This window comes from Periophthalmus magnuspinnatus, chromosome 9, assembly GCF_009829125.3.
Source record: "Periophthalmus magnuspinnatus isolate fPerMag1 chromosome 9, fPerMag1.2.pri, whole genome shotgun sequence".
Lineage (NCBI taxonomy): Eukaryota > Metazoa > Chordata > Actinopteri > Gobiiformes > Gobiidae > Periophthalmus > Periophthalmus magnuspinnatus.
Genome location: NC_047134.1, coordinates 21591109 through 21608399, shown reverse-complemented (window position 1 = coordinate 21608399; position 17291 = coordinate 21591109). Strand labels below are relative to the sequence as shown.

At 35.7% G+C, this 17291-nt stretch overlaps 1 protein-coding gene across 2 annotated transcripts; it reads right to left on the bottom strand.

Annotated features, from left to right (window-relative positions):
- Positions 1 to 527: 527 nt before the first annotated feature.
- arrdc1a (arrestin domain containing 1a) lies at positions 528 to 17051 on the bottom strand. 2 transcript variants are annotated; one of them, XM_055224101.1, is made up of 9 exons: positions 16874 to 17051; positions 9816 to 9926; positions 8043 to 8093; positions 5228 to 5382; positions 4689 to 4871; positions 3774 to 3950; positions 2541 to 3075; positions 2383 to 2401; positions 535 to 1351 (listed from the first exon to the last, which is right to left on the bottom strand). In XM_055224101.1, the coding sequence occupies exons 1-9, from the start codon at positions 16989 to 16991 to the stop codon at positions 1333 to 1335; spliced, it is 1368 nt and encodes a 455-aa protein (XP_055080076.1). In that variant the 5' UTR covers positions 16992 to 17051; the 3' UTR covers positions 535 to 1332. The 2 variants fall into 2 exon arrangements, with proteins under 2 accessions (XP_033829266.1, XP_055080076.1); XM_033973375.2 differs by lacking the exon at positions 2383 to 2401 and having other exon boundaries at positions 528 to 1351.
- Between the last annotated feature and the right edge of the window lie 240 nt (positions 17052 to 17291).

Here is a 17291-nt window from a genome sequence, read left to right as displayed (position 1 = left end):
AATAGCAGGCTTTTTTCATATTTCTTCTGGCTTAAAATATTGATGCACTCTGGTGACTTAAGTCTTTGTGTTGTGCCATACAGGCCTACTTAACTATCAAGAAATGCTTGTATAGAAATGACCGTATGTTTATCTGCCTTTTCTCTGTGGTTGATTAAGCTTTAAGTATTTATTTGTAAGTAATTTTATACTTGGCCTAGCCATTTGATCAACTAGGAAACAATAGAAAAGTCATGTGATCAAAATACATTTTACAAGCTAAATGTAAACTATTGTTATTTCTGATGCATAATTTAAGTTAAAGTAGGAAAACCTTATTTAAAATTTTAGGACACAAAGCTTACAGTGGACTACTAGTATGGTTTTCATTATATTTTGTTATGAAAACAATTTCTTGCCCTCTGTTGTTTTTCTACAAAAATTTTAACTTTTCATTGTTGAAACTTCATGTGTATTTCTACCCCCTCTGCTGTCTACCCTTTTACGAAGATATAATTGGTGTATAAAATAAGTATTACAATAGGAATCAAGATAACATTAATCTGGTCTTTATTGGAATCCAACAACAGGTGGCAATAAAATAAATAAATACAATTTGGCGTAGATATGCTGATTAGAATAAATTTTGATTAACCAAAGATGAGGGGAATCTCTCATCGTTGGTTAATGACACAGGACTGATAATAAAAACATAAAATTAAAACCATACTTTCTCTATACAATAAAAGTTTAAAAACAAAAGAAAAAACACTCACTTAGCAGCTGAACAATATAAATTACAGTGATTCCCACAATCAAACCAAGAGTGACCAAACTCATGACAAAAAAATTCACATAACAGGATGAATATTGTTTGTACAAATAAGATTGTTCATTGCTGCTCAAAATATATAAAAACAATATATGCAACTTGTTTAGCAAAAGTTTACAATAAAACATTAGTAAACTGTGATGCTGAGAATGCATTTGGAAATCTAAGATCCCAAACTAGACATCACAGACACCAAGATTTTTTTAAAGTAGGCCTACCTTAATTTTCTTTAAATGTGTTTTATGTACAAACTGATGTTGTTTTTTTTTATTGATGATACATATTGGGTATTTCTAGTAGAGTAAATGACCACTGAAAAATATTGATTGAATTCTCTAGGGAGAGAGTAAATCACAACTGTTTTAACCATTATAAGAACCAAAATTTCCAACAAGGTCAAACATTTTGAAACCAACTTTTTGGTATCTATTAGATTAGAACGCAACTCGTTGGTAGGTCCTGGTGCAGGTAAAAGGTTGACCATCTTTCTGGTGTTGTTGGTTCAAGTGTTGCAGCTTTCATCATAGGATGGTGGAGCTTCTAGAAAAAAAAAAACAACAACAAAAAACAGAAATAGCATTTAATAAGAAAGATCTCTAAAAAGGACATTCAGACCAACTAAAAGCAGCAGACTGGCCAGCTTCCAATGCGTGTGCATGCACTCAGGCAAAAAGTCACCATTGATTTACCAAGCATACACATATTTAGTTTTTAAATGGTGAATTCAGTCTTTTTTACTGTAGATGTTTGAAAGTGATGCTTTTAGTGATGTAAATTTTTTTGTAAAATATTACCTCTTCACTACACTGTGAGGTAATTCAATATTTGATATGAAGTTTTTTTGTATTGAGTTTATTATATTTAAAAATAGTTAAAGGAACGGTATGTAGCCTGTGCTCTTACAGTTTTAAAAAATGTACCACAATCACCGAACCTTGGTTGCCAGTGCCTTCACCTGCATATAGAGGACACATAAGTTTTTCTCATTCTCAGTACAAGGACAGCATCTTCTGCAGCGGCAGCAGAGGCTGCACTAGCATTGATTAATGATTGGCTGCAGGTGCTGGCGTTTAGTTGGTGAGGATTCAGATCAGAGAGTCATTTTAGGTTTAAGGAGGTTTTTGCTTCCCTCTGAGGCCAGGACTCCCTTTTCTAGTTAAATAAAGGTCAATAAATAAATTATACATTGAAACTGGCAACCCAAATGAGAAACTCATGTGAGGCTCATTCTGCTTTCTTGAGAACCAAAACAACAATTTATAACATCAACAAATTGGCCATCATGTTCAATGTTTTTGTAATCAAGAATTAATTAGCATTAATTTTACGGGCAAGAGAAACATTTGATTTAAACATGTCTATCTCGTATTTGGAGACACAAACGCAGTTAATGTTTATGGTATGCAAACACATACATACATACGGTTCCTTTAAGTTTCCCCTGTTAAATGTATTAGTTCAAGACAAGTGCATCAGCATTAGCAACTGGAGCTGCAATCTGCACCATTGCCACCAGATGTCCCCCCCAAGGTTATGAAAAGCACTCCATCAACAGGCAATATAACACTAACCTTGTTTCTACTCCATTATCTATAAAAGATAATACACTGGTTTAGCCCTTAACAAGAAAACTTAAGATCTGTATGCAAATGTACTTTGTTAACACTTGCTACTTTTAAACCTGTAAGTACTAAAAACATTACAGTATGGGTGTGGGTTATAAATTTACCTTTTGGATATGAAGCTGTGCTGTAGTCCGGTGGTATTATAAGCGGACTTGGCATTGCACTTGCTCTATTATCTGGAGGGTAGGGAGCGGCCGCACCCCTAGATGCTGCTTGGGGATTGTCATTATTCTGCTGGTTTTGGCCGAAAAACAGCCCTGGGGCGTAGCTGAATGCATTTGGTGATACTAGCTGGGACTGTCTCTTATTGGGATAACCATCGTCTATCATAGCGCCCCCTTCAGCCCCCAATGGAAACTCTGCTGGGGGTGCACTGGGGGAGTGGCAGGAGGACATTCGGGAGCGCGGGGCAGCACGGGGGGCAGGTTTGGGACCGGGCCGAGGGGGTAACGTGGGTGTGGTGGCAGTACTGGAGGTAGAGTCTTCAGGAACGGGGAGAGAGCTAGGAACGGAAGCAGGAACAGAAGCAGGAGCAGGAGCAGAGGCAGATTTGGCTGCTGGCCGGTACTTTTTGTCCAGTGACACGTTTCCAATGTGGATGGGTAATGTTAACATGACATCTGGAGATTTCAGACTGACCTAAGGAAATAAAAAATGTGTATTAAATGTTTGTTATTGTTTTGATTTATAGAGTAAATAATGGCTAAAGAGTAAAAGAAAATATAATATGACAAGAATAGGATTTTATTTCAGAACCAATACTCATCCACTGCAATTTTAAAAACTTTAAAATCTTTATTTGAAAATCTGGGGTTATAATTTTATACATAGTATATTGATCACATGGCTTTCATTGGCAACTTAGGCCATGTAAACATGGCCCGTGAATCTTTGGTCAATTTATTGTAGTACAATAAAATTTGTGCTGTTGCGAGTTGAATACTCAGACACTAAATAAGTACTAGAGATCTTATGTTTAGTTGTTTTTTTGGGTGTTTTTTTTTACAATATTGTGCTTTTAGATATTAGTTTACTGGGGTTATTCAGTAGTTTCAACATAATCGTTTATTGTGCTATTTTTCTGAATCAATATATTGGACTTCAAAATGTGTTATTGTGATTCATGACATGTCTATCTGTAACCAACAACATACACTGCATTAAGAAAGTCTCTACTGGAGTATATTTTCTCTTGTGGAACAATGTGGAAAATTTAACTTGCAGTTTGACAATGCCTCACTAGATGCCACTAAAGATCAACACTGTATCTTAGTTTAACAATTGTGCACTACTACCATCTATAACCTACAGAATGGAATAACCAGTGTGCTCCTTACTTTGACATAGTATTCGATCTTGATGAGATCACACCCCTTTAGCGCAGACTGGGGCAGAGCAGGAACAATGATCTGTTCCTTCCACGCCAGCTCCTTCCCTGCCTTCACTACTCCCCCCTCCACCTGTGCAATCACCCGGAGGTCATGAGTCGGCCGCTTTGTTTCATATGTGACACGCTGAAAACACAAAAACATACTGTTCAACTGGTAAAAAAGTTACAAATACATGTAATCAGCTAATTGTACAACCTCTGTGGGCCATGCTAATATACTGGAGACAAAAAAGATTTCCTGCATGTAATTTATAAATACTACTAAATTATTAGTAATATTCTTATTCACAGTTAAATACATATTGGAACATGTAGGATATTTGTGATAATATTCTACATGTTCTATACTGCTCATAAATAAAAGTGCTTGTAAATTAATAACTCAAAATAATTGCATTAAATAAAATGATCACTTGCCTTGCGCATTAGAACCTAAAATAAAATAGGTTAAAGTTTTTTTTCCACCCTTATGTTTATTGCTGTATTGTGAAACATTCATGTAAATGAGCAGATAGCACTTCCAGGCCAAGTTACAGTTGAGATCTATAGGCAAGCCTACTCACAGTGGGGGGAAAAAAATCCATAATTTCAGCGGATTTCTCAATAGTAACTGAATAAATAACAAATGCATTTCATGCCATACTGTTTATTATTTCAGGCAGAGCAATAACAGTTCCATGGAGACATGCAGATGGTGTACCCTCCACCAGGAAATTTACTGTGCACTGTTAAGTTGGTTAAAAAAGAAAGTGTACAGTAGAGTCAGTTATTACAAATACATAAATTGCAGTTGATTTTAGTCTTGAAATCGCAAAACCTTCTGATGGTACATCTTGGTGAGTATCACATTTACTGCACATACCTGCATGAGGCTGGCTATGATGTTGCCAGTGGTCTTCCCTGATTGGTTGTGGACGTTTGCACTGACTTGAATCACTTGTCCATTTGTGTAGCCCCTCATGTCCGTCTCAGCTTTCAGGACAATTGTACCAGTTTTCATCAACATGTACGTGAACTGCTGGGTCACTGCAGACTGGTTAGGGCCCTGTTAAGAAATAAGAGACATTTATAGACAAAAATAATAGATAAAATATTTACTTATTTACTCAAAAACTAATTATAATATTGGGTAAAAATACACTCTAATAGACAAATTATTGTGTACATTCCTAAATAAGACAAACGTCTTTAAAAAAACACTTTTAGGTTTATTTAGATGCAAGAAAATGCAAGAAAGAAATTCATATAATATGGCAAATGTGAAGAAAAGAAAAAAAGGTCTCTGCAGTGGGTAAACCTGGAAAATATATGGAAATTATATGAAAAAATAAATAGTAAATTGTACTTCTATGTTATTAATTCATAGTTAATTTTGCAATTAAAATGCATATAGGCTCTCACCCAAATGTCTGGCACTTCATTGAGGTTGAGGAGGCTAAGCAGGTAGAAGGCCTTCTCTGTGTTGTAGTCTTTGGCAAATCGTGGTGTGTCGATGAAGGCGCGCACTCTGTAAATAATCTTCCCATAGTTTCCTTCATAAGATGTGGGGGCTGTGGCTGAAAAACAATGGCAACAACCAGGTGAGTTTTAGCAGTCAAAAAGACAACAGCTTAGAATGAAGAAAGTGACTACCATCATGTCTAACCCAATTGTATGTATAAATGTGGTTTGAGGTGACATTCACACTTTCTTGGGTCCTGGTCCTGGTTTGAGCCCAGATAAGTCCAGATGTAGACTTGGTTCAGTCTTGTTCTAGTCCTGTTATAGTCTAGGATTAGTTCTGCTTTTAGTCTCAGTTTGGTCCCAATTATGATGTGGTCTATGTGCAAGTGTTACCCCACACTCCCTTAGTCCACTTCTTTATACAGTGCATGGTCTAGACACTTGGATAATAAATAGAGTCCACTCGATAAAGTTGAGACATTATTTTGAGCATGTGACAGAGGCTCCTGCAGGTGCTTTAGGTGACACAGCAGCACTGGGACCGGTCAGGTCAGTTTCAGTTTCTGTCATGAGAACGAGGCTTTCACCAGTGTGAAAATAAATACTGAGGCACCTCAAAGACTGAATGGAAAAAACACATCAGATTATCACAGAGGAAGTCACAAGGCCTTCGATTATACCACCGTCTTTATCTCTACTGTGACTAGATCCAATCCAGTACATAACTGCAGGGTGTAAGATGCCGGCAGGGAAAGCACACATGGAGCAGCATAACCAATCATTATATACATAAATATAAACCCAGAGGTAACTGTAAGAATATAAAAACAAATGTATTTCTTCTGTATTGTAAAAATATTTGAAATTGTTTTGTTTTTTCTCTTGTTGTGTATATTGTTCTTCATATGTGGAATTAGGCAGGCATAGCTTCAGCCAATGCCTTTCAGTCACAATGAACAAATTTTGTGTATGTGACTGTGACAATGTTTTATTTATTTTTCTGTATGTGTCTGAATAAACTAACAAAAAAAGTGGTGGGCATAGTGTACAGACTGGAGACCTCAAGGTCAAAGTGGAGTGGCTACAACAGATTCCAGGAAAAATATCAGACATCTCAGTCCAGAAAAGTGCAGTACTAGAAATTACTTATATTAAATTATTATGACCTTGAGATCTTAAGTTATGGCTGGAACTTGAAAACAAATCTATGCACACTTTTATTTTCAGCAGATGTTGAAATTAAAAATTAAAAATGACATTAAATGTGCTAAAAATAAATAGATTTAATTCCTTAAAGAAACCCTAATCCACCCCTTCAAAGTATTGCAATGGGTGCAATATTTGCCTGTTCCCTGTTGGCTAATAAGAGGGTAAACACAAGGACAAGTCAGAACATGTCTTAAATGGTGCGTGAAATGCAAGGCACTCAGGTCTGGTGCACTGTGGTATAGGCAATGTCACAAATGGGATGTTTTGATCAGATTTTTCTAAAATGTAGTTTTACAAAGTTACAGATAGAAAAACTAAACAGTAAAGGATGAAAACTGCATTAGAGTATTGTATTATGGTGAAAGTGTTTTGCACTAAAGCTAACACTTTAAGAGATTGATGGTTACAGTTTTTGGTGCTCTTTAGGTTCTACACTCCAGTGGTTCTGGCTGTATGTATGAATGTGCGTGTCCATATGGGTGTGGTAGTTTTAATCCACATGTACTTTTTGTGTTTCAACTCATTGTCACTTGTCTGTTTTATCAAATATTTGTGGGTTGTTCTTTTCCCTGCCCAAGGCCAACTCTGGTACAATGCATTGAATGGCAACATGTAAGTTCTAATTGTAACAGGTCCCTTTTTAAATAGCTTAATTAATTGTGTATTATTTAATTTATTTGTTACAATCGATCAAAGTCACTTGCCTACACTTTATTTATTTAATCTGTCCATATGTTGCACTGTAAATATCCACAGTCACAGCCACTTAATGTACAAATAATATAATTAAGTCACTTTACCTGGTATTTATTCTTGCCCACATGTTGAACTGTTGAGAACCATAGCCACACTTATTGTGCAAAGTTTTGTGGCACAGTCTATTGTAAATTTTTTTGTATCAATTATCATGATCTTGATTTTAACTTCATGTTCTTATTGTCCTACTGTTCTTAAACCTTTCAATTTCCCCTTTGTGGGACAAAAAAAGTGCATGTTTTTTATCTTACAGCCTGGATTTTATAGTTTTATTTACACACGAGTCTGTCACAAACATTAGGGTCTTTACTAGTTATTTTATAAACCAAAGCTAAGATTTTTACTGTAATCAGAGTGGCAGCATCTTCAAATACATTGCTATTTGCTGTATACTATTTCATTTGAACTGGTCCAGAGATTTGTCTCCCATTAAAAAGTTTCTGTGTTTTGGACTGAGGACAACAGAGCAAAAGAACAGTAAAAGCAAAATCACATTAATTTCTTTCAAGTATCAAAGACTGTAAACCTTATGAATAAAAATGGCCTAACTTTAGTTATTTATTTGACTATAACAGTACGCTTATATAGCATCCTATAAAATTTTGTTCTCCAACATATATTTGGGTTTTCCTATCATGTAATGACTATTAGCAGTTTTTTATTTATTCTCAAAGGAGAAATATATTATGTTTTCATTATGAATGCACTTAAAGCATTTTTGTGTTTTCTGTATCGTACAAAGGAGTTCAATAAATAAACTATGTTGACTTAATGTGATTGACTGACATCAGTTCTCTGCTCCTCTTACCTGGGATGAGAAACTTGAATGGAAAAGTGTGTTCTCCGGGTTTCAGAGTACCTGTGGAGACGGAGATAAACATCAGTTAGTGGAAAGCTGGAACAATCCCTGTGTTTTTCCCAGCATGCTTTGGGTGAATGCCTCAGGAAAGAATACACAATGACCCAAAAGCTGGGAACAGGGACAAGCACATAGCAAAGCGGATTTAAACTTCAATTTGTGCCATCATGCATTTTAGATTGTGTGTGTATATTCTCATGTCATGTCATGTCTATATATACATACACACACGTACATTATATATACCTCTCACATGCACATGCACTCACGTACACACACACCCCTAAACTAGGCTAGTCAATGTCAATATGTCAATGGCCTATTTTATTTTTAAAAATTTCTTTGTGTGTAGAATATAGTCTAAAAAATTATATAATTGATAAAATTATCAATATTTTGAAATCAGTTTTGAAGGTTTACAAAATTTTCATATTGGGTATATACTTTTGGTACACTTTTGTTGGGTTGCCAAAATATAAATCATATTACAGAATTGTGACACCCAAAAAAATGTTTATGTCAATATGTCTTAGCCCTAGTTTCAGCTGTAAATTTGTATGTGGTATAGCTTAACATAAATAGGCCACTAGATAAGTAAAACACAGACAGTACAATATAATAATGGTAAATGGTGCAATTTTTATAGAGCACTTTTCCACCTTCAAGGCTCAAAGTGCTTTACATCAAGGAACCACTCATCCATTCACACACACATTCATACACCAGTGTACACAGACACTGGGGTTGAGGTCGGTCAAGTCTCTTGCCCAAGGACACAACAAAAGCACTCATCTGTGGAATCATACCACCAACCTGCAGGTCAGTGGATGTGACCACTCTATAAATGATGTTCATGTCGAGAACGGGATTCGAACCATCAACCTTTGGATTAGTGGACAAAGACAAACACTACCAACAATAATGCATTTAACACAACTAACCAATATATTATGGGATAAGTAGAGTTCAAACTCGCCAACGCACACACGGAAATGTTTAGAAAATACAGAGAAAATAATTACAATAACACTGGTAGCAACCACAACCACAGATTAAACTACATGTCACTATGCTATCCAAACAAATGCTAAGTAACTGCCTAAAATAACATTGTACTGCATTGTACTGCATTGTACTGTGTGGGCAGGGGTGGGGTGGTAGTTTTCCCTATTGATAACATTTAGGGGTGAAATACCTAAATGTTTAACCTGTTGATTTGTTGCTGCTGTCGAGTTTATAGCTGCTACTGTTTGTCTGGATTGTGCAAATGATCTCGAAATAAATACAGGCCTGTCACGATAATTACTATATCGACTTATCGTTCAATATATGAAAAATGGAACAATATGATTTATATAACTTTTTTTTGGTAATTTGTCAAGATTTGAGCTGTACAGGGTTGAATAAGTGCATTTTAGGGCTAAGTAATGCTTCTTTCTGTTATTTATTTGTTGGAGCTCATGTCTTTTAATTATACTGTCTATTTAAAAGAGGTTCATTGGGATAGTGCTGCTTTATTGTTATTGTGAAAACTGCTCCCACAAAAAGGTACAGTTGATTTGCATATCTGAAAACTGTTGAGCCACCTCCTCTGTGATTGGTTGTATCTTGGACAAGTAACAAAGGAACAGGTGCATAGGGGGAACTATCAGACTCCCTTGAAAAGAGGTCACGGTCTGATCTCAGTGGGGTTAAATAAAAAGGGTAAATAACGAAATATACCTTTGTCTGCCACAGAGACGGTTGTGTTGAAGTACTGCTCCTCATTGGTCCAGGCGGTGTCGTTCACTTTAGTCGTGATGCCACAGAAGCCATTGCAGTTTACTTTAATATCTGGAAAACATAAGACGAACATTGCAAAAGGTTAGTCACTGTCAGTTTGCTGTCATTGGTAGATTTTTTTACAAGATAGTCATTAGTTAGGAACAAGGAAGGCAATACAGTTCTCACCAAACTTAATTTACAGTTGTGACGCTATCCAAAGAACTGGGTGTCATACAAAACATACATCATCTATTTTACAGCAGGGCAGAAAAGGTCTCAGTGAGGCCTGTCAGGATAATTACTATACTGTATTTGTTCAATGCATAGAAGCTGGAACAATATATTTTGAGCTCAATATTTATCCTGTGCACATTCTCTTTGTAATAATGGGGAGATTTTTGTAATACGATAAGATTTGAGCTGTAGAGGGTTGAATATGTAACTTCTATGACAAAATATTGCTTAATTCTACTATTCATTTGTTGCAGCTCAGGCTTTTTAATGATACACCTTATTTTAAAAATGTTTTGCTGGGATTAACCGGCTTTATGGTTATTGCGACAGTGACATAAAGTAGTGTCAATATTATGGTTTATCATTATATATAGCAATATGCAGTGGTACAGGACTAATATATATATAGTTATATATAAAGTTATTTGCCTGAACTTACATGTTACATTTTTTTATTTATTTATTTATTTAACAATGAAGATAACTGTGCCCCGTAAGCAAGGCAAGGCAAGGCAAGGCAAGTTTATTTGTATAGCACAATTCGTACACAAGGTAATTCAAAGTGCTTTACAGAATAAGAAAGACATTAAAATCACACAAATCAAACATAAATAATCACAAATAATCATCATAAAATCAACATTAAAAGAGAAGAGTGCAGAATAAAAACCTGTCAGTCATATGCACAGCTAAACAGAACTGTTTTGAGTCTGGATTTAAACATTGTCAAAGTAGAGGCCTGTCTCACATCTTCAGGAAGACTGTTCCAAGTTTTAGCTGCATAAAATTTAAACGCTGATTCCCCATGTTTAGTCCTGACTCTGGGCACCAGCAGGAGGCCGATCCCTGAAGTCCTCAAATTGCGAGATGGTTCATATGGCACTAACATGTCGGAGATATAGGTATCTTAACCATGTACTGTTCTTAAAGACCTGGAACCCAATTTTTTTTTAGCAGTACAGAAATATTGTATAAGCAGCTCTTGAGGACAATATAAGTATCAGGAAGTACATTGATAGTATGCTAGTTGTTGTTAGCATTACCATGATAACAAGAATCTGCTCTGGCCTCTGATAAACGCAAATAATTGTGATGCTCGGTCCAAAGTTATTCCTCACTTACCTTATACAGTCCATTACAAACTGTTTAAAATAAACTAGCTCAGTTTTTCACTTTTTTCAGATCTTTTATAAAGTAAGAGCTTTGATAACCAATTGTTGGAGTTAATTAAAATTGAATTACAGCTCGTATAAGACAGAAGACTTCATAAAAACAACAATCAAACATGAGACTGAGCACGTACCCGAGTCGCCGCAGCTCGAAATGTCTGTACAGGTTTTTTCCATTTCATTTCACCTTTTAATTTGAGCATATGTAAACAAACTACTTTTACAACAAATATATTAAATAGTTGGAGTAGATGCGTATGTAGTCTTGTTAAAAAAGTGTCTAGTGTTCACTTTATTGGGCAATGTTTTCACTCAAGATTTGCATTTGAAAGTCAATACGTGCCCTGGAGTTGACACCTTTGTTTTCTGTACTGTATTTGCATGTTCTGTATTGAAACTATGACTATATATCGCGTTTAGAGATGGGAAGATTTGTTTCTGCGAAGTTTTAATCTGAGATATTTGCGCCTTCAACTGGTCTAAACAAATGGAAAATACAGTATTATAATTATCTGCAAGTGAATTTCTACAGGTCTAAAATGTCCTAAAAATGTAAATTAAAATACATCACTAATTTGTGTTTCTACTTTCACTTTTCTCATTTGTTCAATTATGGAAAACTCGGTAACCGCACCACTACAGACATTAAATGCCAAGTAATTCTAAACAACCAGTAGCTGTTATAAGAGTGCTGGTTTGGTTTACTGAACCAAGACACTTGATCTATGGCTTTTCACAATGGAAATTGACCGGTGGATCCAGGATCATTATTGTCCAGAAGCATATATTATTTAGTAGGGATAAGATTTTTCTTGCATGCACTGAGAATATTTTTAAAGCTAAAATAGTTTTATGTTGCACCAAATTGCCAAAGCAACTTCCTAATTTTGTTTTGCATTTCCTGATTCTGAATATGATGAACTTGAATTATATGAATTAAATCTGCATTTTATGTTTTACAAAATGATGATAATGTGAACATGATAAATCTTTCCGCCCAGTATTTAGCAACAAACAATAAGAGGCCAAGTTCTTGTTAACTTGTATGGATCCAAATGCCAAAATTACACCAGTAATTTTAGCAGCAATTGTGAAAATCTTTTAAGGACAAAGTAGTGAATACAAGCAATGGAATAACTGCCCTTTTTGTTGTAAGAGCAGATGTAACTACACCAACCACACAACTCCCATATAAAACTCCCATAATGTAATTTCCATTTATCCACTATTTATTCAACAGGACAATTTTAATGGGATAGCAAACAACCACTCCTAAATGTGTGCAAACAAGACATTAACCAAAACATGTTGCAACAGGCTGAAATTTAATCCAACTATCAAACGTATCTGAAGAGTTTATTTAGACCTGTATCTGTTTTTATTCCATATACTTGAGCAAAATGTGTCTTGCCCCAGAACAGACTCTTGAGGTCAAAATAAGTTAACTGTTTTTTAGCATTACAAAATCAGTATTGGCATCAGTACTGGTATTACTCATTAGAAAATGTTTTATTGTTGGAGAATCAGGACTTGCGTGGTTAGCATGATAGCCATTACTGTGACGACAAAGCTCCACTCTGGCCTCCCTGAAAACTGAAAAATGCTTATAAACTCATTGTGGTGAATAATTAGGATTTTCAGAATGCATAATGTAAGTGGACCATGGCAAACAGTTTAAAATGAACCAGTTCTGTTTTGCCTGTTTTTAAGATTGTAAAAATCTCCAGGTTAAGTCCAATATGTTTGATTACTTTGAATTAGGTCAAGGTAAGTACTGATCATTACAAAGAACTTCCACATTGAAAGTTGTGTGAATTGGGTTTGTCTGCTCCAATCATTCTACAATAACACATCAAGCCCATTTTAATAATCTTGGTCAACATTTGCTCAGTGATAAATATCAGCTTTTTATCTTCTGTGTTTCATAACATGGTTTAGATTGACTTAAGAAAATCAGAGGAGGAGCTGGAGTGACGTCTTTAGTTTGACCAGCTTTACCTGAAGAGGAATGTAAACAGACCGGAGAGCCCACAAGCGCTCGAACTGAAAGAAAGACACTGAAGGAAAGAGAAAGACATGCTCTGTGTACAGGTACAAGTATTCTTTGTCTCAGAATAACTATAAAGACTGCCTAAAGGGCCTGTACGTTTTTGTTTTTTTTTGTTTGTTTTGGGTTTTTTTTCATGTATTTGAGCAAAATTTGTCTTGTCCCAGTGCATTGCATTGTATAAGCTCTTTGTGAAAAGCACTTGTCAAATTTATTCCTCACCCACTTTATGCATTTTGAGCATCCTAATTATACGACAACAGTTTAAAATGATCTAGTTCAGTTTTACATGTTTTTCAGACAGTAAAAACCTAATACAGAGCCTTAAAAAAGCCTATTGTCTGTCTGAGGTTTTTAAAATAATTTTTACTTATATATATATATATATATATAAAACCAAGACATTTAAAAAGACAGAATGACCAAGGGATGGACAATATTGCCATAAAAACGAAACAAAAAAAACCCCATTGTGATGGATTTCCTGTAACAGATTATGACTCAGCGCTTTTCCACAGTCCAGATCACAATTGGATTTCATAATGATTCATAATAATGTATAAGTGACTCACTTAGTATTTTTATCTCATCTTTAAAATTGCAATACACAACTTTATGGAAGCGGCAGGTCACCTGCATGATTCTATAGAAATACAACATCAAACCATACTTCAGAACATACCTCCATGGAGATAAGTTTTTTGCCATACTGTGGAAAATTATAGCCAACGGAACAACATTTCCATGGAAACAAATAGGAGATTTTGCTCCTTCAGAACAAACAAGAGTCTAGTTTGTGGAGAGGCAAGCCGACTCACTGAAAGAACACATGCTTTTTGTACAATAAACATACCCTCTGAGAAAATATTTTGGCTAAAAAGTTATATACTGTGGCTTTAAGAGGTAACTAAAAAAAACTGTACACAGCAACTTCACAATCTTGATGTGTGTGATGTGTGATGTGCAGTAGATTCTTAGTGGGATGGATGCTAATTGTGTTGTGATAGCCCAATGAAGGGGAGTGACTTAACATGACAAGTATAGCATTTTCAAAACAATAAAAGGTAACATGGTGATCTAAATATGTGACATATTAGCAGTTAATATCCCATAGAAGTAAAATACCCTCTCTTTAAATCCACCTATCACTCACTCATGACAGAGATTAACTATTATGAGGAGTGGTTGGAGGAATGCGTCTTTGCAAAGACAGTTGAATGATAAAGACTTCAACAAATTTCCCTAGAAACCTAATATTCTCTCTCAGTTAAGACACTTGCATTACTGGTTTGTGCGTCACCACACTTAACAACGCAATAAAGTTATAACCGTCAACTTTCAGTACATAAATTTCAAGTATAATTCATGAAACTTAGATTTGAAGTAACTCCCAAAAATGTCTGGGATCCTCTTCTCGGCACACTCCCATTCAGAGGAGCAGACAGGAGCAGTAACTCGGGCTTTGTGTTATGTGGGGCAGCGAATGGGCCAGTGAAAACATGCTTTCCAACTGCTAACAAGGCATCTGCTACTGCAAAAGGCTGCTAATAGTACAAAGCATGTTAATTACACGGTGGGGTGCATGGGTTTAACCCTTATGAAAATGAACCAGGCATAAATCAATCATGTTTAGAGTTTAAAAAGACTTATTTAAGGGACTTCTGGCTGACTCCACAGTACAAACTCATAAACAACCAATCCAACCTAAGAATGCCTGGCCTTGTCTGATCTCAGAAGATAAGCAGGGTTGGGCCCGATTAGCCCTGGGATGGCTAGACCGTGTTTGTGAGACAATGGACGGAGACAATACAGCAAGTTAACAGCAGCCTTTATCATGCATGTTCATTAAAGGTCCTAAATTACACTCACATGAGCTTTAACCCATGCTATGATGTCATTACCTCCTCAAAAATATGCCTGGAGTTGTGTTTTGTTTCATTCACACGTTTGTCTACGTCTCCGGGGCTCAAAATGCTCTGTTCCATCTTGTGATGTCATAAAGTGCTTCTTTTTTTTTTTAAGTCAACGGCTACCTTTTGTTCAGTAGAGATTGGCAATTCCAGGGTTGAAATCATCCAAATGATTCTAGTGATGATGTATGGCATTTAGAATTTCCTGTATTATCACATGTCATCAGAGCCTAAATACGCAGGGTTTGTGCGTTAAACACGTGTGAATGAAAGAAAACACAACTCCAGGTATGTTTTTGATGAGGAAACAACATTATAACAGATCAGAAAACAAGGTAAGGTAATATGGTACCTTTGACACACGTTGTCTACCAAATAAAAACACTAACTTTGAGAACAATTAATCTAGTTTATGGATTTAATCTTACTTATTTTTTTCTCCAACAGAAAACTGAAAATAACTTGCCTTAATCACACCTATTGTACCCATTTTCTTCTCTAAACTGGGAGCGTCCTAGCAATTATATGTATGTATTCAATTAACCACACTTACACAATGAAATGCATCTTAATGTGAGAAAACATTGGACTTCTGACTTCTCCTGTGTACGTAGTTGTCCGTTACAGGAGCTATAAGCAGATAAACTGTGCCTTTTGTTCCCTTCAGCAGATGGAGATCACAAAACAGTGAAATCTGATGCAGAGCGTTACACTGAGCTTTTCCAGTGGCATTTTCTTTATCGAATTTAACAACGCAAAACACTGAGAATGTTATTGAAAGAGGAACCCTGCGGAGAACAATGCAACTGAACTCTTTTTACAGTCAGAAAGGCAAAGAGTTTACTGTAAATATAAACCTTCAAACTAATGCTCATGGGTGTTTAGTGTTCATGAAAACCAAATGGGATTGCTATATGTTTTGTGTTGTGGCATTTCACATTTCATCTTGTTGAGTTTTACTTAAAAAAAAAAAAAAAAAGTCCTATGAACCAAAAGGAAATGTTAAAATGTTGCCTGGTACTATTTATGGCAATATAAACAGAGAGTAAAACCAAGTATTCTGAAGTTTGACAACTGTGCCCAAAATTATTATTATTTTTAAATAATTTTTCACTTTTTTATTTTATTCAGTGACAACTTACAAGCTAAAAGTTGTATCTGTTATTTTATGTATTTTATTTTTGTATTTATTATTATTATTATGTATTTATTTATTAATTATTATTATTATTATTATTATTATTATTATTATTATTATTATTATTATTATTATTATTATTATTTTATTTATTTTTTTACATATAAGGCCAAAATAATTAGACTGGAAATCCCAATGGTGTGCAACTAGTAAGCTTACAGTTTACAGTAGGCCTTTTACTTTATGTAAGACTGCAATACCCAAGATTCCCAAAGGCCACCACATTTATAACAACAATTTGCAACTAGTCAATTAAATTAAATTTACCTACGACGACATCTACAATTCATAATAATATTTGGGCTACATTATTTCAGTTAAACCATTGTAATTAGGCTTATTTATTTCAATGTCGAGGCACGGTAATTCTGAGTCCAGTCTCCTTGCTCTGTTTCCTTGTTACGAGCCGCGTACAAAACGTCAGGTGAGTTTCCTCCGTTGGGACCCTCGTGTCTTACCTTTACATGGCAGCGCCTGGGCCACTTTGATCCTCACGATGCCAGTGATGCTCTCTCCCGGGCTGTACACGACTTTATTCCCGTCAAAAGTGATTTCAAACTCCTGAAGCTTCCCCATGGTCGTCGCCGCTGTCCTCACCCCACAGCGACACTGCCCAAACTGAACTGAAAAGGCGAGCGGCGCTGTACCTGTGTCGCGCGCACCTTCACGCACCGTGGCTCCGCCCTACGCCCGGAACTCACCGGTTACCTAGACAACCAGGCAGATTCACGACAACAAAGAGCCTTTATTTCCATTAGGCCTATGGCATGCAAGGAAAATGGATTATGACTTGGGCTTTTGTTTAGGATTACATTCTGTGTATGTAGTCAGTGTGCGAGTAAGTATTTATTCTTTTTTTTTTCTTTCTTTCTTTTT

Excerpts from the sequence above, each read along its gene's own strand:
- arrdc1a (XM_033973375.2), bottom strand. The coding sequence starts at position 16,991 with ATGGGGAAGCTTCAGGAGTTTGAAATCACTTTTGACGGGAATAAAGTC. Across the intron at positions 4,872-5,227 it reads ATGAAGTGCCAGACATTTGG|GGCCCTAACCAGTCTGCAGT; the intron begins GTGAGAGCCTAT and ends ATTTCTTAACAG. Across the intron at positions 3,951-4,688 it reads TCATAGCCAGCCTCATGCAG|CGTGTCACATATGAAACAAA; the intron begins GTATGTGCAGTA and ends TTGTGTTTTCAG.